The sequence below is a fragment of the Durio zibethinus genome, chromosome 14, assembly GCF_047325235.1.
Source record: "Durio zibethinus cultivar Kanyao isolate XHJ-2024 chromosome 14, ASM4732523v1, whole genome shotgun sequence".
Taxonomy (NCBI): Eukaryota; Viridiplantae; Streptophyta; class Magnoliopsida; order Malvales; family Malvaceae; genus Durio; species Durio zibethinus.
Window position 1 is genome coordinate 18,267,693 of NC_143175.1, and position 16,906 is coordinate 18,284,598.

Genomic DNA, 16,906 nt, shown 5'->3' on the forward strand with positions numbered 1-16,906 from the left:
TAATAATTAATGCCGTAGTTAAAAACTCATTAATAAAAAAATAATAATTTAAGTCTAGTTTAATGAATGAGTTTTGTTTTTTTTTTTTTTTTTTTTCTTCCTGTTTTAAATAAAAAGTTAAAAATAAAAGTTAAAAACATCGATATGAAACCTTAATTGGCAATACAAATAAAACATACTAAATAAATAAAAATGAATTTCATTTGGGTTTAAAAAGTTGAAGATTAAAACCGAATGATATTAAATGGGCCAATAAACGTACAAATCATATTACAGCCAGCCCAAGTTTTTTTTTCCGCTTTCCAAATTCATCATTCTTCACTCATCTCCGTTGGAATCGACCATTTCACCTTTCCTGTTTCCCTTCTTCTCCGGTTTGCAATCTAGCCGGCACCCAGACCCAGGTAAGCTTCTTCCTTTTTCCCCTTCTTGTCTTCCTGTTTTACTTTTTCAATTTCTTTAATGGGTCTTTGTTGAATCTATTTCTAAGTCTAAAAATTTGACTGTTAACTTTGATAGTTTGCAACTATTATTTATTATGTAACCTTATAATGATTGAATGATAAGATTTTACCAGTATTTAGTTGATTGCATTGCGTGCTATTTGAGCTTTCTTATTTTTTTAATTGATTTTGTAATAACATTTTAAACATATTTTAGGGTTTGTTTGTTTTTAAGTTTTAGGCTGAGACAAACTTTTCTTCCTTATCCTAATTAAGAATGATCGTGTAGCGGTACTTGTATTGCACTACAGCTCAAACTTAGGATCTCTATCCGAATCTCACCCCCACCCCTTTTTGTTTGAGGTAAAGCCCAAGTGGAACCCGAATCCATGTTTTTGCCTTCAAATTCGATGCTCTTGTAACAGTCAGCTTCTTTCCATGGAGTTTTTGCTTAATGAATAAGGCTTTTTCCGAATAGCATTTCCTTTTTTCGTGTGTTAGTAGTATCATTTGCAGAGATGGGTTTTCTTCTCTTTTTGAGATAATGTGCAAATGCTTGGCTTATATATTGAACAATTTGATCAACTATAGATGAAATTTGTTTACTTTTTCGGATTAAGGTCCTCAGCTAGCAAATAAACTTTGGTTTTTTTTTTTTTTTTTTGGGGGGGGGGGGGGTGGGGAGGGGGTGAGTTAGGTGTCATTTTGAAACAGATTTTCTATTGTTTTAGTTCATCTAGAAGCAAATTTGGGTGGCTTATGTTTTCAAAGGTTGCTACAAGTATTATTACAGTGCTTGTTCAAATCGTCTACTTGGGTGTTGATGTTACCTTGTTAGGATCTCTTTCTTGCTTAATATCAATTTTGCATAGTGGATACTCTTCCTGATATGTTTAAATAAATCTTCCTATTATTAAATCGTAAATCTCGAGGGCTTCTTTGCCCTTTCTCTCATCTGTTGTGTTATGTGTCCCTTTTCAAATTGCCTGTTGCTTTCTTTCTTTTTTTTTCCAATGCTAATACCATTATACCCTTTGTTTGCAGAGAATAATGGCAAGCAAATCTGAGAGCAAGGAACCTGTAAATGAGCAAGTGGTTGCAAATATGTATGGAGCTATGAGATCTGAACTAAATCAAATTTATTCTAAGATCACTGAGTTGGAGATGGAAGTGAGTGAGCATTCACTAGTTATAAATGCCATTCAGCCGCTTGACCCATCAAGAAGGTGTTACCGGATGATTGGAGGTGTGCTGGTGGAAAGAACCATCAAAGAGGTCCTCCCAGCTGTGCAGCGAAACAGAGAAGGGCTTGAGGAGGTAATTGCCCGGCTTAATGAGGCCCTGGAGAAGAAGAAAAAGGAAATTGCTGATTTTGAGGCAAAATACAAAATTAGGATAAAGAAATCTGAAGGTGAGGTGAAAGATGAAAGCAGCAAAAAGGAAGGTTCAGCTCAAGGAGTTCTTGTTGGCCCTGCAAGTTCAAGTGGGTGATAAGTATAGTCTTTCTGTTTCTTTCCTCGTATTCTTGAACTTGCCCAACAAAAAGGTGTCCTGTTATTGCTTAGATGTACCCAAATCTTACCGGATAAAACTTTGTTTAGTTATTGCTAAGATGTACCAGGGTTTAGAGGATGGGATGTTTTGTTGATTAGGATTAAATTCTGTACCAAATTGTTTTAAATGTGTGGTTATGTTTTGATTATTGCTTTTGTCTATCAATAGGACCAAAAGGAATGATCTAGATTGGATTTTTTGGGCAAATTGTCTAGTTCAAGAATTAAGATAACACTCTCACCAATGGCCATGAAATTATTTTGAGAAATCTGAATTTAACATGACATGAATGTACTTGTAGAAGAAAAATGAAAAACACTATTATTTTTAATCTTTTTTTTATTTGTGGAAGAAAGAATTTAAATGATTTGTATTAATCATTAAATCAAATATTAGAATATATTAACATGAATACGAAAGCAAATTAAACCTTGGAGTTTCAATGGTTAAACTAAAGTTTGTTCTTCTTCCTGTTCAAATACAAATTATCGTACTCAACCTTCTTCTGCGTCTCCAACCTTGAATCTCCGAGGTTAGTTCTGTCCTCTAACCATCTGATACTGTCTGAAAACACGATATTGATGTTTTCTAATGGTTCTCCATAGAGCAGACCATGCCACATTCCAGGGTACAGCTTTAGGGTCTTGTCTTTGCTTGAAGCTGCATTGAAAAGTTGTTTGCTTACTTGTGGATCAGTCACTTTATCATCTTCGCCATGGAGAACTATAAATGGAAGTGTAACCTAATTACAATTGACAAAAAAAAAAAAAAAAAAGAAACAACCACTTTTAATCCAAAATTTCATGAATTTCATTTGCAAATTTTGTTTTCATTTTTCTGAAAATAAAATTGTTAAAATGAAAAAAATAAAGGGAAAAGAGAATAAGTAGTTAATAGAATAACAAACCTCATTTAGTGTTTGCTCAATATCCAAGCTAACCCGCAAAAGCTCACTGGCGGTTTTCAGTCGAGGTGGGCCTTTGTAGCAATATGGGTTCTTTCTAATCTGTTTACAAAGGAAAATTCATATATCAATACCTGAATTATCAAATACCCTAGCTAGTAAAATTTAACTTTGATCTTTATTTTAGAAAATATATATAAATATATATATATATATATATATTTACCTCTTGTCTTATTTCAGGCTCTTTAAATGCAATTTGAACAATGTCTTTTTTTATCAATGATTTCCAAGTTGGAACCAACCAGGCAATCCCTTTGAGAATAAAAGTAACTGGTGCAGGTGGCTTCATGTCATCTGCAATCTGTTATAAATAATAAATAATTAATCAAAAATTTAAAAAAAATCTACGTCAAATTATAATAATCCTTTTTTTGATGAAAAATTTTTTGTACGTAATAACATTATAACCCTTACCCCTCTTGTAATTTCATTAATGTACTAAAATTATAATGCAAAATCCAACATATTATTATTATTATTATTATTATTATTATTATTAGAATCCATATTTCTCTGGCTTTGCAGATGTTAAGTTTAGGTGATATAAGCGAAGGAGTAATTAAAATATAATTGTGTTGCATGCATGAAAAGCGGGCACCGCTTTTTAGTAATATATATATATATATATATATATATATATATATATATATTGCATGTCACTTGTTATACACTCTATATGAAATAAAATCTAATTCAGATACTCATTTCAGAAATGTTAACAACAAACTCTCAAAGTTAAATCCTCTTATCTCCCCTATATTTTCAAGAACCACTTTTTCTAAATTAATTTTCAATGTAAATCAGTCTTATTTGTTTATCTGCACGTATGTTTTACTTGATTACTCACATGATAGTTGATATTTACGTTAAAAATTTTAAAACATGCATAAACCGCCGTTGAAAAAAAAAAATTTTACATGCACAAGATCCAAATTTGTAGGATGGCCATAACAAACATGCTTAACTCCCTTCTCTAATTAAGAGCATAAAACAAGGACAAAGAAAGATATAATAAAATTGGTAATTTAACGAGTCAAACTATCAAAAACACACACCTTACACATGGGTGCAACCAAGATGGCACCCGTCCAAAAGTCTGGCATCTTTCTGTGTAGCAAAAGAGCCACGGCTCCTCCCATGGATTCCCCTAACAAATATCTCATCTTCCCTCTATTCTCTTCCTTCTCTGAACATAAAAGATTCAAATAAATATATATATATAATCTCAAATAACTGTAACTTTTGCATGAAAAAGAGGAATTGAAAAAGTGAATTTTATTGAATTTGATCACCAAATTAACGGAATTATAGGGTAAAAAAAATGTAGACACACCACATACACTTGTGAAATAATCATTGCAATCATTGACAATATCATCAAAGTTTTCTATATAAGCAACCAATCCAGTTGATTTTCCATGGCCTTGGTAATCTATGCCATAAACTGCAAATCCTTCTTTCACAAGCCTAATTGCAGTGCCTATATTTAATCACAAAAACTAAATTGTCAGCTTTGATTTCATAGTTTTAGCTTTTGGATTTTGATGCCTAAATTGAAGATTCTAAGTTTTTGGAATTAATAATGGTTACTGCTCATGGTGATACTGCACTCCATGGCATATCCATGGCAAATGAAGATCAAAGCTTTCGGTTCTTTGTTCATCGGAATCCATTTGCAACTGAAAAGTTTTAATCCTTGAGAAGTTGTGATGAATGACTGCAAAAATGATATCAAAATTAACCCAAAAAAAAAAAAAGATATCATAATCATAATCCAATAATGAAAAAGAAACAAATAATTTCTGTGAAATAAAATTTAAACTAGTTACATGCTAGCTCACCTCTTCATAATTAATATTTTCATTTGCGAGCACCTATAAACATCAAGTAGAAAAGATTTAAAAAAACAAACATGTTAGGAACAAAAGCCAAAAGAAAAAAAAAAAAATCTTTGATTCTGTATTTGTTTGTACGTGCATGTTTGTAGATAAAACAAATTAATATGAAAAAACATACCAATGCCATGAAGACGACAAACGAATTTGTGTTTGGGGAAGGTGTGGGATAGAAACTTAAACAATTGCTCTTAAGGTTTAATTTGTGAAAAAACTTGAATTTATATAGAAAAGGAAGGAAAACTGGAAGTCCGAACCACAGATTTGTTAAGAGTGGTGCAATGAATTGGATAAACTATGTGGTCACAAAGAATGTCAACTCAATTAATTGGTAAAATCTTGAAATCTAATCCTGGGAATGATTAAATAGTTTTACACTGAACATGAAAGAAATAAAAAAAAAACACACACACACAATTTGGAACTAAAAAATGGAATAAAGAGAAGATTCAAGTACTTAAACTTTTATGATCTCAACTTACCTTTTAGATATGTCTATATATAGAAAAACAAGTTATCATGGCAAAGAGAGGTATGTGAACCTAGCTTCAACCTGTTTGAATTATCTAGGTGGTTCAAAGATTGTTAATCTTTATAAAAATAGTGTTTTTATAAGAAAATATAAAAGTTAATATTTAATGTACTAATAGTATATAATTATTATACAGTATCTGTTAACCAAATAGTGACACTTTATAAGTAAAAAAATAAAAAGTAATCAAATCTTTTAATATAAATTTTTATTAATATTTATCTTTAAATATTTATTTTTAAGTGTCATCATATGATTGATTGATAATATATAATATTTATATATTGTCAACGTACCAAATATTAACTTAAAATGTAATCAAGAACATAACTGTATAATATTTAAAAGAAAGTGTCAAAGAAGATGATGAAAGATCATTCAAGCCTCCACCTTTTATTTTGGTTTTTTTTTTTTTTTTTCTCTAAATTGTCGATTGTCTTGCTTGGGTTATGCCTTTCCAATTTACATTGCTACTTGACTTAGCCGACTTGTATATTTATATTATAATAGTTAATTAGTAATTTTAATTGCAAGAATTACTTCTTAAATTAAGTTTATTTATAATTATTTTTTGGGACCAAATTTGAGTTTACATTGACATTTTCTTTTCTTTTAACACGAGAAAATATATAGGTGTATAAATTTCAACGTTAATATGACGGTCACTTGTAAAAAAATAAGTTTATATAGAAATTTGATGAGACCGATCCATCCTTATGAAAACAACTCAAGGATTAATCATTCATAAACTCTTATATATTATTATTTTTATTTCTGATGTAAGCTTATATCAGTATCATTTTACATTTAAAAATGTAATTTTAAATCAAGTATATGGTTGGAAATTTGGGTTTCTGATTCTATATGATTAGGCCCAATAGAACAACCCAATTTTAACTCCATAATTTAACACCAGATTGAGCCCAAGTAAATTGCATACATAAAACGCCTTACTTCTTTAATTTTAGGGTTTCATTTATTTATAGAAAAACAGGGAGAAGCCGGCGTTGCAGTCCCAGCCGAAGAACAGCAAAAGAAGCAATGGGTAATTGATCAAAAACCTTAAAAATGCCTATATTTTTCTTACATATTCCCTTTATTTTTAAGAAAACTGAACATGGGTTTTTCATTTTTTAAAACAAATTTTGGTTTCCTGTTTTTTTTTGTAAATAAATCACACACAAAAAACAGCGAGAATCAAGGTCCATGAGTTGAGACAGAAATCAAAAACTGACCTTTTAGCTCAGTTGAAAGATCTCAAAGCTGAACTTGCTCTTCTTCGCGTTGCTAAAGTTACCGGTGGTGCACCTAACAAGCTTTCTAAGATGTAACTCTCTTTCTTTCTTCTTTTTTTTTTTTTATTTCTGATTTGTATCTATGGATCTTAAGTTTATGTTTAATTGGATTTATGAAATGGAATTTGATTTCTTAGTTTTTTTTTTTTTTTTGGAGACAAGGATATTTATATATTTTAACTAGGATTTTGTTTGTTTGATTGTTGCTCTTATTACTTGCAAAAAGAATGAATAAATGGCTGATATGAAATATTTCTTCTGATATAATTGTTAAAATGCGTTTTGATGAATAAAATTTCAAATGCTAATAGTTTTGAAGAATACGAAGTTAACAAGCTACATGATTTTACTTTTGTATGAAAAAATTATGTTTGAATTGATGTTTATTTTCGCTATATGCTCTTTTTTCCTCAAATTCATTCATTCAGTTACTTTTTGAGAAGTAAAAAGAAAGTAATGAAAGTGAACTTGAAATATTTTGATGAGCAAGTTAAGCTTTTTAAGAGCTAGTTAAGGCATGCATATGTGGGTTTGCAAATTTACATTTTGGAGTGCTTTTTATATGGATTTCATTGTTAGTTGAATATATTAGGTCTTGTTGATGCGTTTTTTTTATTTTCTGGTTCTGGATTCGTTGGTTTTGGATTTTTCTGAATCTGGTGTTTTTTTATGGATGCAGAAAAGTGGTGAGGCTGTCAATTGCTCAGGTGTTGACAGTAATCTCACAGAAGCAGAAGGCTGCATTGAGGGAGGCATATAAGAAGAAGAAGTTCTTACCCCTCGATCTGCGTCCCAAGAAGACCAGAGCCATCAGGAGAAGGCTCACCAATCACCAGGTACTGACATCCTTTTTGATGATGTTGAATACTTTCTTTAGCTTTTGTTGAGCAAGTTAACCCTAAAATCACACCATTTTGGCTGAGTTGCTGCTTTTATCCATCTTCTTGAATGCATAGAACTTTGAATGACATATGTTTTCAAGACTAATTGAGTAGATGTTACTTCTTTAATGTAAGTAGGAGCTTTAAAATTTCCAAATTCTAAGGACGATTGGCCCAGTGAATGCTGTGTAGCCCCTGATTAAGATATTCGTTCTCTTGTACAACTTTTATTTCATTTGAAGCATTTTAATGCCTTGGTTGTTGGGACCATCAATACATATTCTGCTTTGAACTTATAGTTGGTTTAGTTCATGTATTATAGCTTGTTGTGTTGCACCTGAAGATCAGTTGTTTTGCTTGCTAGGCATCATTGAAGACTGAACGGGAGAAGAAGAGGGAAATGTACTTCCCAATGAGGAAGTATGCCATTAAGGTGTAGGGTAGGGTCTTTTAGATAGGGTTTGATTTTCAATTCCATTTGCCCTTACTTACTAGTGTCATATTTGTGAAACCTGAATTGTGATTTTGTTCAATTTTTATGTTTGTGAAACCAAGATGCTGATCTTTTTGATGGATGTGGTAATTAAATGAAGGATTTTTGCATTTGTTGATGAGGTGATGATTGGTAGGATGGGGTAAGGAATGAAATTTAGTTTGATATATGTGTATCTGTACTATTTTCCTCTTGTTTATTCTTTGAAACCCTTCTGCCTCTTGCCTGTTCAAGGATTGAAATTTGTTGGTTTCAGATAATTTCTTCTGTAGGTTGGATAAAATGAATTAAACAAACAAAACAATCCAGGATATGCTTCCTGTTATTGTCAAGATAATGTTTCTTCTCCAAGATTTAACAATGTCATGCTGGCAAGGGCAGCTTTGGATCTTTGTTGATCAAGGTCATACATTTCCAGTTGCGAGCTGGCCTGGGGTTGGACAGGAACCCTTTGACTTAGATCGGTTTTATATTGTCTTTGGAGGAATGCTTAGACCTTCATCGAAGTTTTTAATGGAAATGTAAGTGTTCTTGGTAGAGCATGAACGCTTGATCGAGGTGTCAACATGCCCACCCAAACAATACCGGCAAAATTCAAGTGTCGGTAATGGAGATTTAAATGGCAGCCTCCAGCTCGGCACTCTTATTACTGGTCACATTTAATGAAGGGCCTTTTACGGTCAATGAGAAATCCTTACAGCTAATTTCATTTATGACTGTAAATCACTTATCCAGCAGCCTCATGTACAATCCTTCATTTCGCCTGTGTCCTTTAACAGGACAAGACTGTTAAGGACATAACGCATTGCATCAACAAAAGGTCTACCACTCAGATTCAATCAAAAACTGTTTACCTCAAAACGAGCAAACTTATCGATCAATCAACCCATCATAATAATCTTTGAAACTACACCTATCAAACCAAATATGCTTTGAATTGGGTTTGATTTGAATACCATCAACATCATGTCGTCTTCCTCCTTCATACTCCAATTACAAATAATCGCATTTTCACTTACCTTTAATCTCTACCCTTTGATCTCGTCCATCTGGTAACCACGTTTTGCCACTTGTGTATTTTACAATGACGTGACAAATATGTCATTTGTCGTTTTATCATCAATTTATTATTTTTTCAGTTAAATAAATATAAACATAGAGGTTAAAAGTAAACTGAAAATTTTTTAAAAAATATTTTTTAACAATAAGTTAGATACCTGCATGATAATTAGTGTGGGATGATTTTTTTTCTTAAAAAAATTAAGCAATTTGCAACTGGGAATGATATGTCTGCCATGAGGAAATTAATGGCTTTACGAGGTCACCATCCAACAAGGGTTTATTTCCGATATCACAACTCGTTTTCAATTCATTTCGACTTCAAATCTTTGAACGGGTCAAAATGAAGATTCCAATGACATTTAATAAAATGCAAGAAAGTTGGCTTTCCTCGCATAACTTAAAATTTATATATATGTGCCAAATAATTAAAAGAAGAAATTAATGGTAAAAGTTTAAATCCCTAGAGTTAAATTCCGGGAAACGTATTGTTACTTGTTGAATTTAAAAAAAAAAAAAAATTGTTATTTCAAAAAAAACATAGTTTGAGCAAAAATTATTACACTAAATACCACTAAATGTAATACGTGGAGCTGCGGATCATATCATGCAAGTAATTGCATTGATTATTTATTGATGATTTTATCTAAAATTATACCTTAATTCTTAAAACCGAGTACTTTATTTAGGCTTTGATTGATAATTGTTTTTATTTTTTTTATTTTTCTAAAAATGAATAAATAAATAAATAAAACTTGAAAATCAATAAATAAACAAAATAAAAAAAATAAGAGCATTTATCGAATATATGGTTTATTTGAATAGATGATGATATTGGCTTTTCTATGGTTGTTAGTTACTATAATGGTAAATTAAAATCAGTGATAAAATATGCATTTGGATGACAAAATAAAGTGAACATGAGGTAAAATGTAATAAAAAAAGAAAACGATTATTAAGGAAATTAGGTTAAGGTCTGCTTATAATGATTAATAAATATAGTAGTAATATATTAAATAGATTATTTTAAAATTTGAAAATAATGTATTTAATTGAAACTAAACAATGTATCTTCAATTTTTTTTGTACTTATTATTTATATGTTAATTTTTATATCAAAATAATGATTATTTTAAAAAAATAGTAATATATTTACTCATATAAAAAATAACTAATGTTTATTTTTTATTTATGTAATTATCTATTTTAGTTAACTCATATCAATTACAAATAAGACATTTATTTTTTTCATTTATTAAAAATTTATTTGATTATAGAATTTATTATATATTTATGTATTTATTCAATTTTTTAGTTATTTATTTATCAGTTGATTTATTATATAATTATAAAAATTTATTTATTATATTAATGGTTTTTATACTCTTTACTCTTATGGTCATGGTCTCATAAGACAAGATACTGCATGTGACCTGCAATTATAATACTCTTTATATTTAATGTTTAATCTCCCCTTTTCCCAGGAAAAAGAAAAAGAAAAGGATGCTCATCAAAGTTTTCACCTACCTTTCAAATTTTGAGCTCTGGCCTTCTAACAAGTTGCCGCTGTACCAATAGATCGGGTTGTTGAGAATGTTATTGCTTTTAAATGTTGATTCTTAACAAAATTTTTAAGATCCACAATCTGGTTTAAGAGTGCAAATTGCATGGAAGAAGTATGAAAATTAAGGGTAATATAAATAGACATGTATGACTTCCACATGCACAGCTCGATCGCTGAATATTTTCCTCACTCAATGGAGCTCTCCATAACATGTCTGCTATTTGTTTTCTGTATAATCTCATACTTGTACAAGAGGTTTTTTCAAAAGAGAAACCGATGCTGCTATATGTTAGCGTATGAGTGTTACAGGGCGACTGACGACAGAAAGCTTGATACTGAAGCCTCTGTAAGAGTTGTTCTGAGGAACAAGAATCTTGGTATAGAGCAATACAGGTTTCTGTTACAGACCATGGTGAATTCAGGTCTTGGTGAAGAAACTTATGGCCCAAGAAATGTCCTTGCTGGCAGAGAAGAAACTCCCACTCTAGAGGATGCACACTCAGAGATGGATGAGATTATGTTTGACACACTAGACAAGCTCTTCGCTAAGACTGGAGTTTCTCCATCCGAGATAGATATACTCGTTGTTGATGTGTCGTTGTTTTCTCCAGCGCCTTCCTTAACAGCTCGAATTATAAACCAATACAAGATGAGGGATAATATTAAAGCCTTCAGCCTGTCCGGAATGGGATGTAGTGCAAGCATGGTAGCCGTTGATCTGGTGCAGCACTTGTTCGAGACATACAAGAATGTATTTGCAGTTGTTGTGAGTACAGAAGCAATAGGTCCACATTGGTATTGTGGCAAAGAAAATTCCATGATGCTGTCTAACTGCCTGTTTCGATCTGGAGGGTGTTCGGTGCTCCTGACAAACAAAAGATCTCTGAAGCATCAAGCTTTGATGAAACTAAACCATTCAGTACGAACCAATATTGGCTCAAATGATGAAGCATATGGATGCTGCATACAAATAGAAGATGAGCAAGGGTACGAGGGTTTTCTTCTCACAAGAAGCCTGACAAAAGCTGCTGCTAAAGCTTTTACCATGAATCTTAAAGTTCTAGTACCAAAAATCTTACCAATACGAGAACTACTTCGGTTTGCAGTAGTATCTCTCTGTAAAAGTAAGAGCAAAAGCTCAACGCCTGAATCAGCAAGGGCAAATTTGAATCTTAAGACTGGTATTGAGCATTTCTGTATTCACCCAGGTGGAAGGGCAGTCATTGATGGTCTTGGAAAGAGTTTAGGGCTCAGTGAATATGATCTTGAGCCGGCTAGAATGGCACTTCACCGCTTTGGAAATACATCAGCCGGTGGCCTGTGGTATGTTTTAGGTTATATGGAAGCCATGAAGAGGCTCAAGAAGGGTGACAGGATTCTGATGATCAGCCTTGGAGCAGGTTTCATGTGCAACAACTGTGTGTGGGAGGCAATGAAGGACTTGGAAGATGCTAATGTATGGGAAGACTCTTTAGATCGTTACCCCATCCCCAGGAAAAACCTGGTAAACCCTTATACTGAGAAGTATAGCTGGATCAATGATGAGTGTCTAAACTTTGTTAGGATAAACTAGAAATATAGATATCAGTCTTTTCCCTGCATTTCCTGATCATTCATTTGTTGCATTACGTTTTGCTCTTCAGGAAGTTGCCATTATTTCAAAACCATAACAAGAGTGTGAAAGATGCTGCCGTTAATAAAATCCATTTCACATTTTCTACTTTACTGCTATCATAAAGTTTCTGTATTCATTTCAAATAGCAGTTTCCTGATCATCTTTTGTATTCCAGAAAAAAAAAAGTAAAAAAAAAAAAAGAAAGTTCTTCAAAAACATTCTGTCTGAAGATTTCTTCTTACAACCACATATATCGCGTGCAGAAAAGCAGAAACATAGAAAGAAAAAAATAAGAATAGTAACAAGCATTAACGGTTATACTCTTGTCACAGAAAAAAAGACAGGAAAATCTTGATTCATGTTGGCCACTTGAACTTTCCTCCTCCGGCTTTATGGTTCAGCACCATCCCATCCACTATACCAGAATTCTATATTTATCAGTGAGAGTACTTCCTCTGATGCACAATAAATCCTTAACATTAAATTGAACCACCAACCCAGGAGCTCAAATTTGAAGTGTCAATAAATTTAAATTGGCCACTGTACCAACTGAAATGTACCAATCGGCAAGAACTAAAGGTTAATCTAATTTAAATCATTACAAGGAGTAAACAATAGCAGTCCAAGCCTAGACATGACGCATCTACTCCAGAGAAAGCGAAACCTCATTTTAGTTGTGTCAAGTACCCCTTAGGAGGATATGATCCTAGCTACCTACTTCAACCTAAGACAGAAGAGAAATTATTACAGTAATTCTCTCTTAATGATTCTAAACTGATTAATGTATGATCACGAGTAGAATATTTTAGGGTAATTATATATATATATATATATATAGGAAAAAAACCCAAACTAGTTTTTCAAACTTTGAGATATTAACTTTGTTTAAGTGATGTGACCCGCATGCATGGTTGGCCTTAGGAAAAGATGCTGTACTATTGCAAGGCCAGGCCATCCTAACATTTAAAGAAATAACACTTGGGTCTTTGCCCTTTCAAAATTGTACAGCTTCTAAGGTTATGCTTTAAGAACTTGTCATTTGAAACATAAATTATCAATCAACTTAGGTTAAGTTTAGACTTCATTATATTTTTTGTATGATATAATTAAGTTTATTATATCATAAGTTAAATTTACATATTAATAATAAAATTCATTCAACATAAAATTTTTATTAAAAATTTTTTTAATTATAATTATTATTATTATTATTTTTTTTTAATTTTATCTGTCACCTGTTCAAATGGAGCCTAAATAAAGCTTTCAACCTATAATATATTGAATTGAACAGCTTGCGCGATACGAATACATATGAATACTTGAAGGAAAATGAGCAGTCGCTGACAACATTGTTGAAAAGTGTAGTTTTCCAATTTACGGATGAACATTTATGGCAGCATCAAAAAAAAGACACTGTAGACAATTGACTCTTGCCTGTTGGTAATTTGATTTCAAGTCCCGCATTGATACTAGCTGCAAGAAATAGGCCCCACACTTTTCTACTCGAAGTGAGCCCTAGCGCTGGTCAAAAACACGGAGTAGTGCGGTACAGTAAGTACAGAGAGGGAACTATTCTTTCGTCGTTTACAAATGAAAACGTGGCATTACCCTATTTTGTATTAATATTTCAATATTGCAAAATTAAAATTAGATAAAAGTAAAGTTTTTATTAATAAAATAAAATGAACTAAAAAAAAATTTACCAAAATTTTAACTTAAATTGGATCAAGCCCATCGTCTAATGGGTCACTAGGTCCATTTGATATGCCTATTAATTTAAGAAAAGTCGTACAATCAAAGCCCCAATGAATGATTTGCTAAAAAAAAAATGAAAGACCAAAGGAGTAACTGCTGGGTTAGAGTGGGCAGAAACCTTATGGCCCACGATACTGTTCCTTCCATTTTGGCATGTATATACTTGGTAATGATAGTGAGGGACAAAGAGGAAAGATGACAAAAGGGAAGGCAAAAAAAAAAAAAAATGTAAAATTGGAAAACCAAAATTTTCATGTCTTTGCCTAGCTGGGGTGTATTGAAAGTGCCGCAAAGATTTAACTTTTGCACAGTCTTGGACAATAATTGACTCCATAATTTCTCATTTCTGTTCCTCTTATCCAGAAACTCCTAAATATTAACAAAATTTATATTTTGTTCTCCCTTTGTTTTTCTTTTTTTTTTTCATATTTTAAAATTATTTTTATAATTTTCTTTACTTTTTAATATTAAAATTTATGAAATTTTAATTTTATAAAAAAATTTAATTTTAAAATTAAATATATTAAAATTAAAATATTTTTCTTAAATTTCGCAAAAATCCATATATCCAAACATTTTGAAAGAAAAGGAGTATCATTTTAATGGTAAAATATTTTATTCATAAGAATTAGTGGAGTTGGTAAAAAAAAGAATCTCTCTTTATTTATCAAGATCCATTTTTATGAAAAATATTTTAAAAATAAAAATTTTAGACACATCATATCAATGTTAAAAAAAAAATTCTTAAGATAAAGAAAAAATTAAACTTGTGTAAAAGCTTGAGTTATCCTTAACCGTATTATAAAAAAAAAAAAAATTGGTGTTAAAATTGTTTTTTTTTTTTTCAATTTTTTCCTAAGGTTTATGTTTAGAATCATGTGAATTCATCTTTGACTTAAAAAGCTTAATTTGAGATAAAATATAATTCTCTTGAGGAAGAGGTAGGGATTTATTATACATATATTCAATTTTTTTAAGTTACAATTACAATAAAATACTATATTTATATAATTAATTAATTAATTAATTAAAATATAATTATCAATTAAATTAAAAAACAGTAAAATTTAAAAATAGGATTTTGGATTATAGAATCTTTTTCTTGTCATTAAGACAAAATCTTATTGGCTATACTAATATTCAATCTAAATTTATAAAACAAAATAAAAATAATGAGAATATGAGAATCCATTAATCCATTTGCTCATTCATAGGTTTTAATTGGTACTAACTAAACAAAACTAAAATTTTTTTAAAAATAATAAAGCATTTTCAATTGTGGAAGTATTTTATCTTATAAAATTTAACAATTATTTTAATTCTTCAAATTTCATAAAACCTTCTTTTTGCTTAAACTTAAGATATATTAAATTGCTTTTTTTTCTTTTCTCATTTACATAAGATTTGAAGGTGAGTAGTTTGCTAACTAGTCTCAAGTATAAGATACAAATGTCTACATTATAATGAATGTCCATTCAAAATTAACATTAATATAAAATCATGATAATTTAAATTTAAAATCACTTCCTATTGAAATTAAATTAGTCCTATTTATTGTGAACGAAAATGATATTCTCTTTGTCTCATTTTATTTATTTATCTTTTTTTTTAGAATATTCCAAAATTATGTCTTTTTTAAATATTTAAAATTCTTACTTTCTTATATCTTAAATTTTTTTAATTTTTTGATATAAAAAAATCATAAAACTTTATTTTATAAAAAAATTTAAATTTTAATATTAAATACATTAAAGTCAAATTTTTTTTAAAATTTATAAAAATTAATAATGACAAACATTTTGGGATAGTAAAATAATTTTATTTATATTAAATGATTTTATTGTACACAATATTCAATAAATACAAATATACTAATCACATGCTTTTAAAAGAATAAAGCATTTTCAATTGTGAAGTATTTTATCTTATAAAATTTAACAATTATTTTAATTCTTCAAATTTCATAAAGCCTTCTTTTTGCTTAAACCTAAGATATATCAACTTTTTTTTTTCTCATTAACATAAGAATTGAAAGTGAGTAGTTCGCTAACTAGTCTCAAGTATAAGATACAATATGTCTACATTATAATGAATATCCATTCAAAATTAACATTAATATGAAAATCACGATAATTTAAATTTAAAATCACTTACTATTGAAATTAAATTAGTCTTATTTGTCGTGAACAAAAATGATACTCTCTTTGTCTCATTTTCTTTATCTATTTTTCTTTTTTAGGATATTCTAAAATTATGTCTTTTTTTTTTTTAACATCTAAAACTCTTACTTTTTGATATTTTAAAACTATTTTAAAATTTTTACATTTTAAAATTATGAAAATTTGATTTTATAAAAAAATTTAAAATTTAATATTAAATTCATTAAAGTCAATTTTTAAAAAAAATTTGTAAAAATTAATACATGAGAAATATTTTGAAACAAAGGAATATTTTTGTTTATATTAAATAATTTTACTGTACACAAGATTCAATAAATACAAATATACTAATCACACGTTTTTAAAATTTTAAGAAAACAAAAAGGAAAAAAAAATCAGATGATAAACACCATTTTTAAAAAATGCTATTTTAATCGAATTTTCTCATATATAATAAAGTTATAATTTGTTAAAATTTTAATGATGGTTAATGTGTTTGATTAATCACATACTAAAAAAATATCAAACAAATATATTCTCTTAACAAAATCAATTAAAAGAATAGTATATTTTTAAATTATAAATTTCTGTTACAATTAGACTTGATAATTTATGCTTTGACATGTATAATGACACAAATCATTAAAACGTGAATACGACATTAATTATAAAATATATTTAAATATTAAACACG

At 29.7% G+C, this 16,906-nt stretch overlaps 3 protein-coding genes and 1 pseudogene across 3 annotated transcripts; 3 read left to right on the forward strand and 1 right to left on the reverse strand.

Moving 5' to 3' along the window:
• Nucleotides 1–243: 243 nt before the first annotated feature.
• On the forward strand, nt 244–2,145 carry LOC111295719 (prefoldin subunit 2-like). Its single transcript, XM_022889361.2, has 2 exons — nt 244–404; nt 1,488–2,145. Exon 2 carries the CDS (start codon nt 1,494–1,496, stop codon nt 1,932–1,934), a length of 441 nt encoding a protein of 146 aa, XP_022745096.1. The 5' UTR covers nt 244–404; nt 1,488–1,493; the 3' UTR covers nt 1,935–2,145.
• Nucleotides 2,146–2,311: 166 nt separating this feature from the next.
• LOC111294846 (caffeoylshikimate esterase-like) lies at nt 2,312–4,989 on the reverse strand. Its single transcript, XM_022888173.2, has 8 exons — nt 4,981–4,989; nt 4,806–4,838; nt 4,555–4,681; nt 4,298–4,444; nt 4,020–4,150; nt 3,128–3,265; nt 2,905–3,003; nt 2,312–2,739 (listed from the first exon to the last, which is right to left on the reverse strand). The coding sequence occupies exons 1-8, from the start codon at nt 4,987–4,989 to the stop codon at nt 2,449–2,451; spliced, it is 975 nt and encodes a 324-aa protein (XP_022743908.2). The 3' UTR covers nt 2,312–2,448.
• A 1,341-nt stretch (nt 4,990–6,330) lies between these two features.
• Nucleotides 6,331–8,170, forward strand: LOC111293943 (large ribosomal subunit protein uL29-like). The gene is made up of 4 exons (XM_022887019.2): nt 6,331–6,436; nt 6,583–6,718; nt 7,366–7,522; nt 7,932–8,170. The coding sequence occupies exons 1-4, from the start codon at nt 6,433–6,435 to the stop codon at nt 8,004–8,006; spliced, it is 372 nt and encodes a 123-aa protein (XP_022742754.2). The 5' UTR covers nt 6,331–6,432; the 3' UTR covers nt 8,007–8,170.
• A 2,706-nt stretch (nt 8,171–10,876) lies between these two features.
• Nucleotides 10,877–12,971, forward strand: LOC111295342 (3-ketoacyl-CoA synthase 19 pseudogene; annotated as a pseudogene).
• Nucleotides 12,972–16,906: the final 3,935 nt, after the last annotated feature.

Coding starts and splice junctions, on each gene's coding strand:
- LOC111294846 (XM_022888173.2), bottom strand. Junction 4,445..4,554: donor GTGCAGTATCACCATGAGCA/GTAACCATTATT, acceptor GATTAAATATAG/GCACTGCAATTAGGCTTGTG. Junction 4,151..4,297: donor TTATTTCACAAGTGTATGTG/GTGTGTCTACAT, acceptor TTTTATGTTCAG/AGAAGGAAGAGAATAGAGGG.
- LOC111293943 (XM_022887019.2), top strand. Junction 6,719..7,365: donor CCTAACAAGCTTTCTAAGAT/GTAACTCTCTTT, acceptor TTATGGATGCAG/AAAAGTGGTGAGGCTGTCAA. Junction 7,523..7,931: donor GAAGGCTCACCAATCACCAG/GTACTGACATCC, acceptor TTTGCTTGCTAG/GCATCATTGAAGACTGAACG.
- LOC111295719 (XM_022889361.2), top strand. CDS start 1,494: ATGGCAAGCAAATCTGAGAGCAAGGAACCTGTAAATGAGCAAGTGGTT.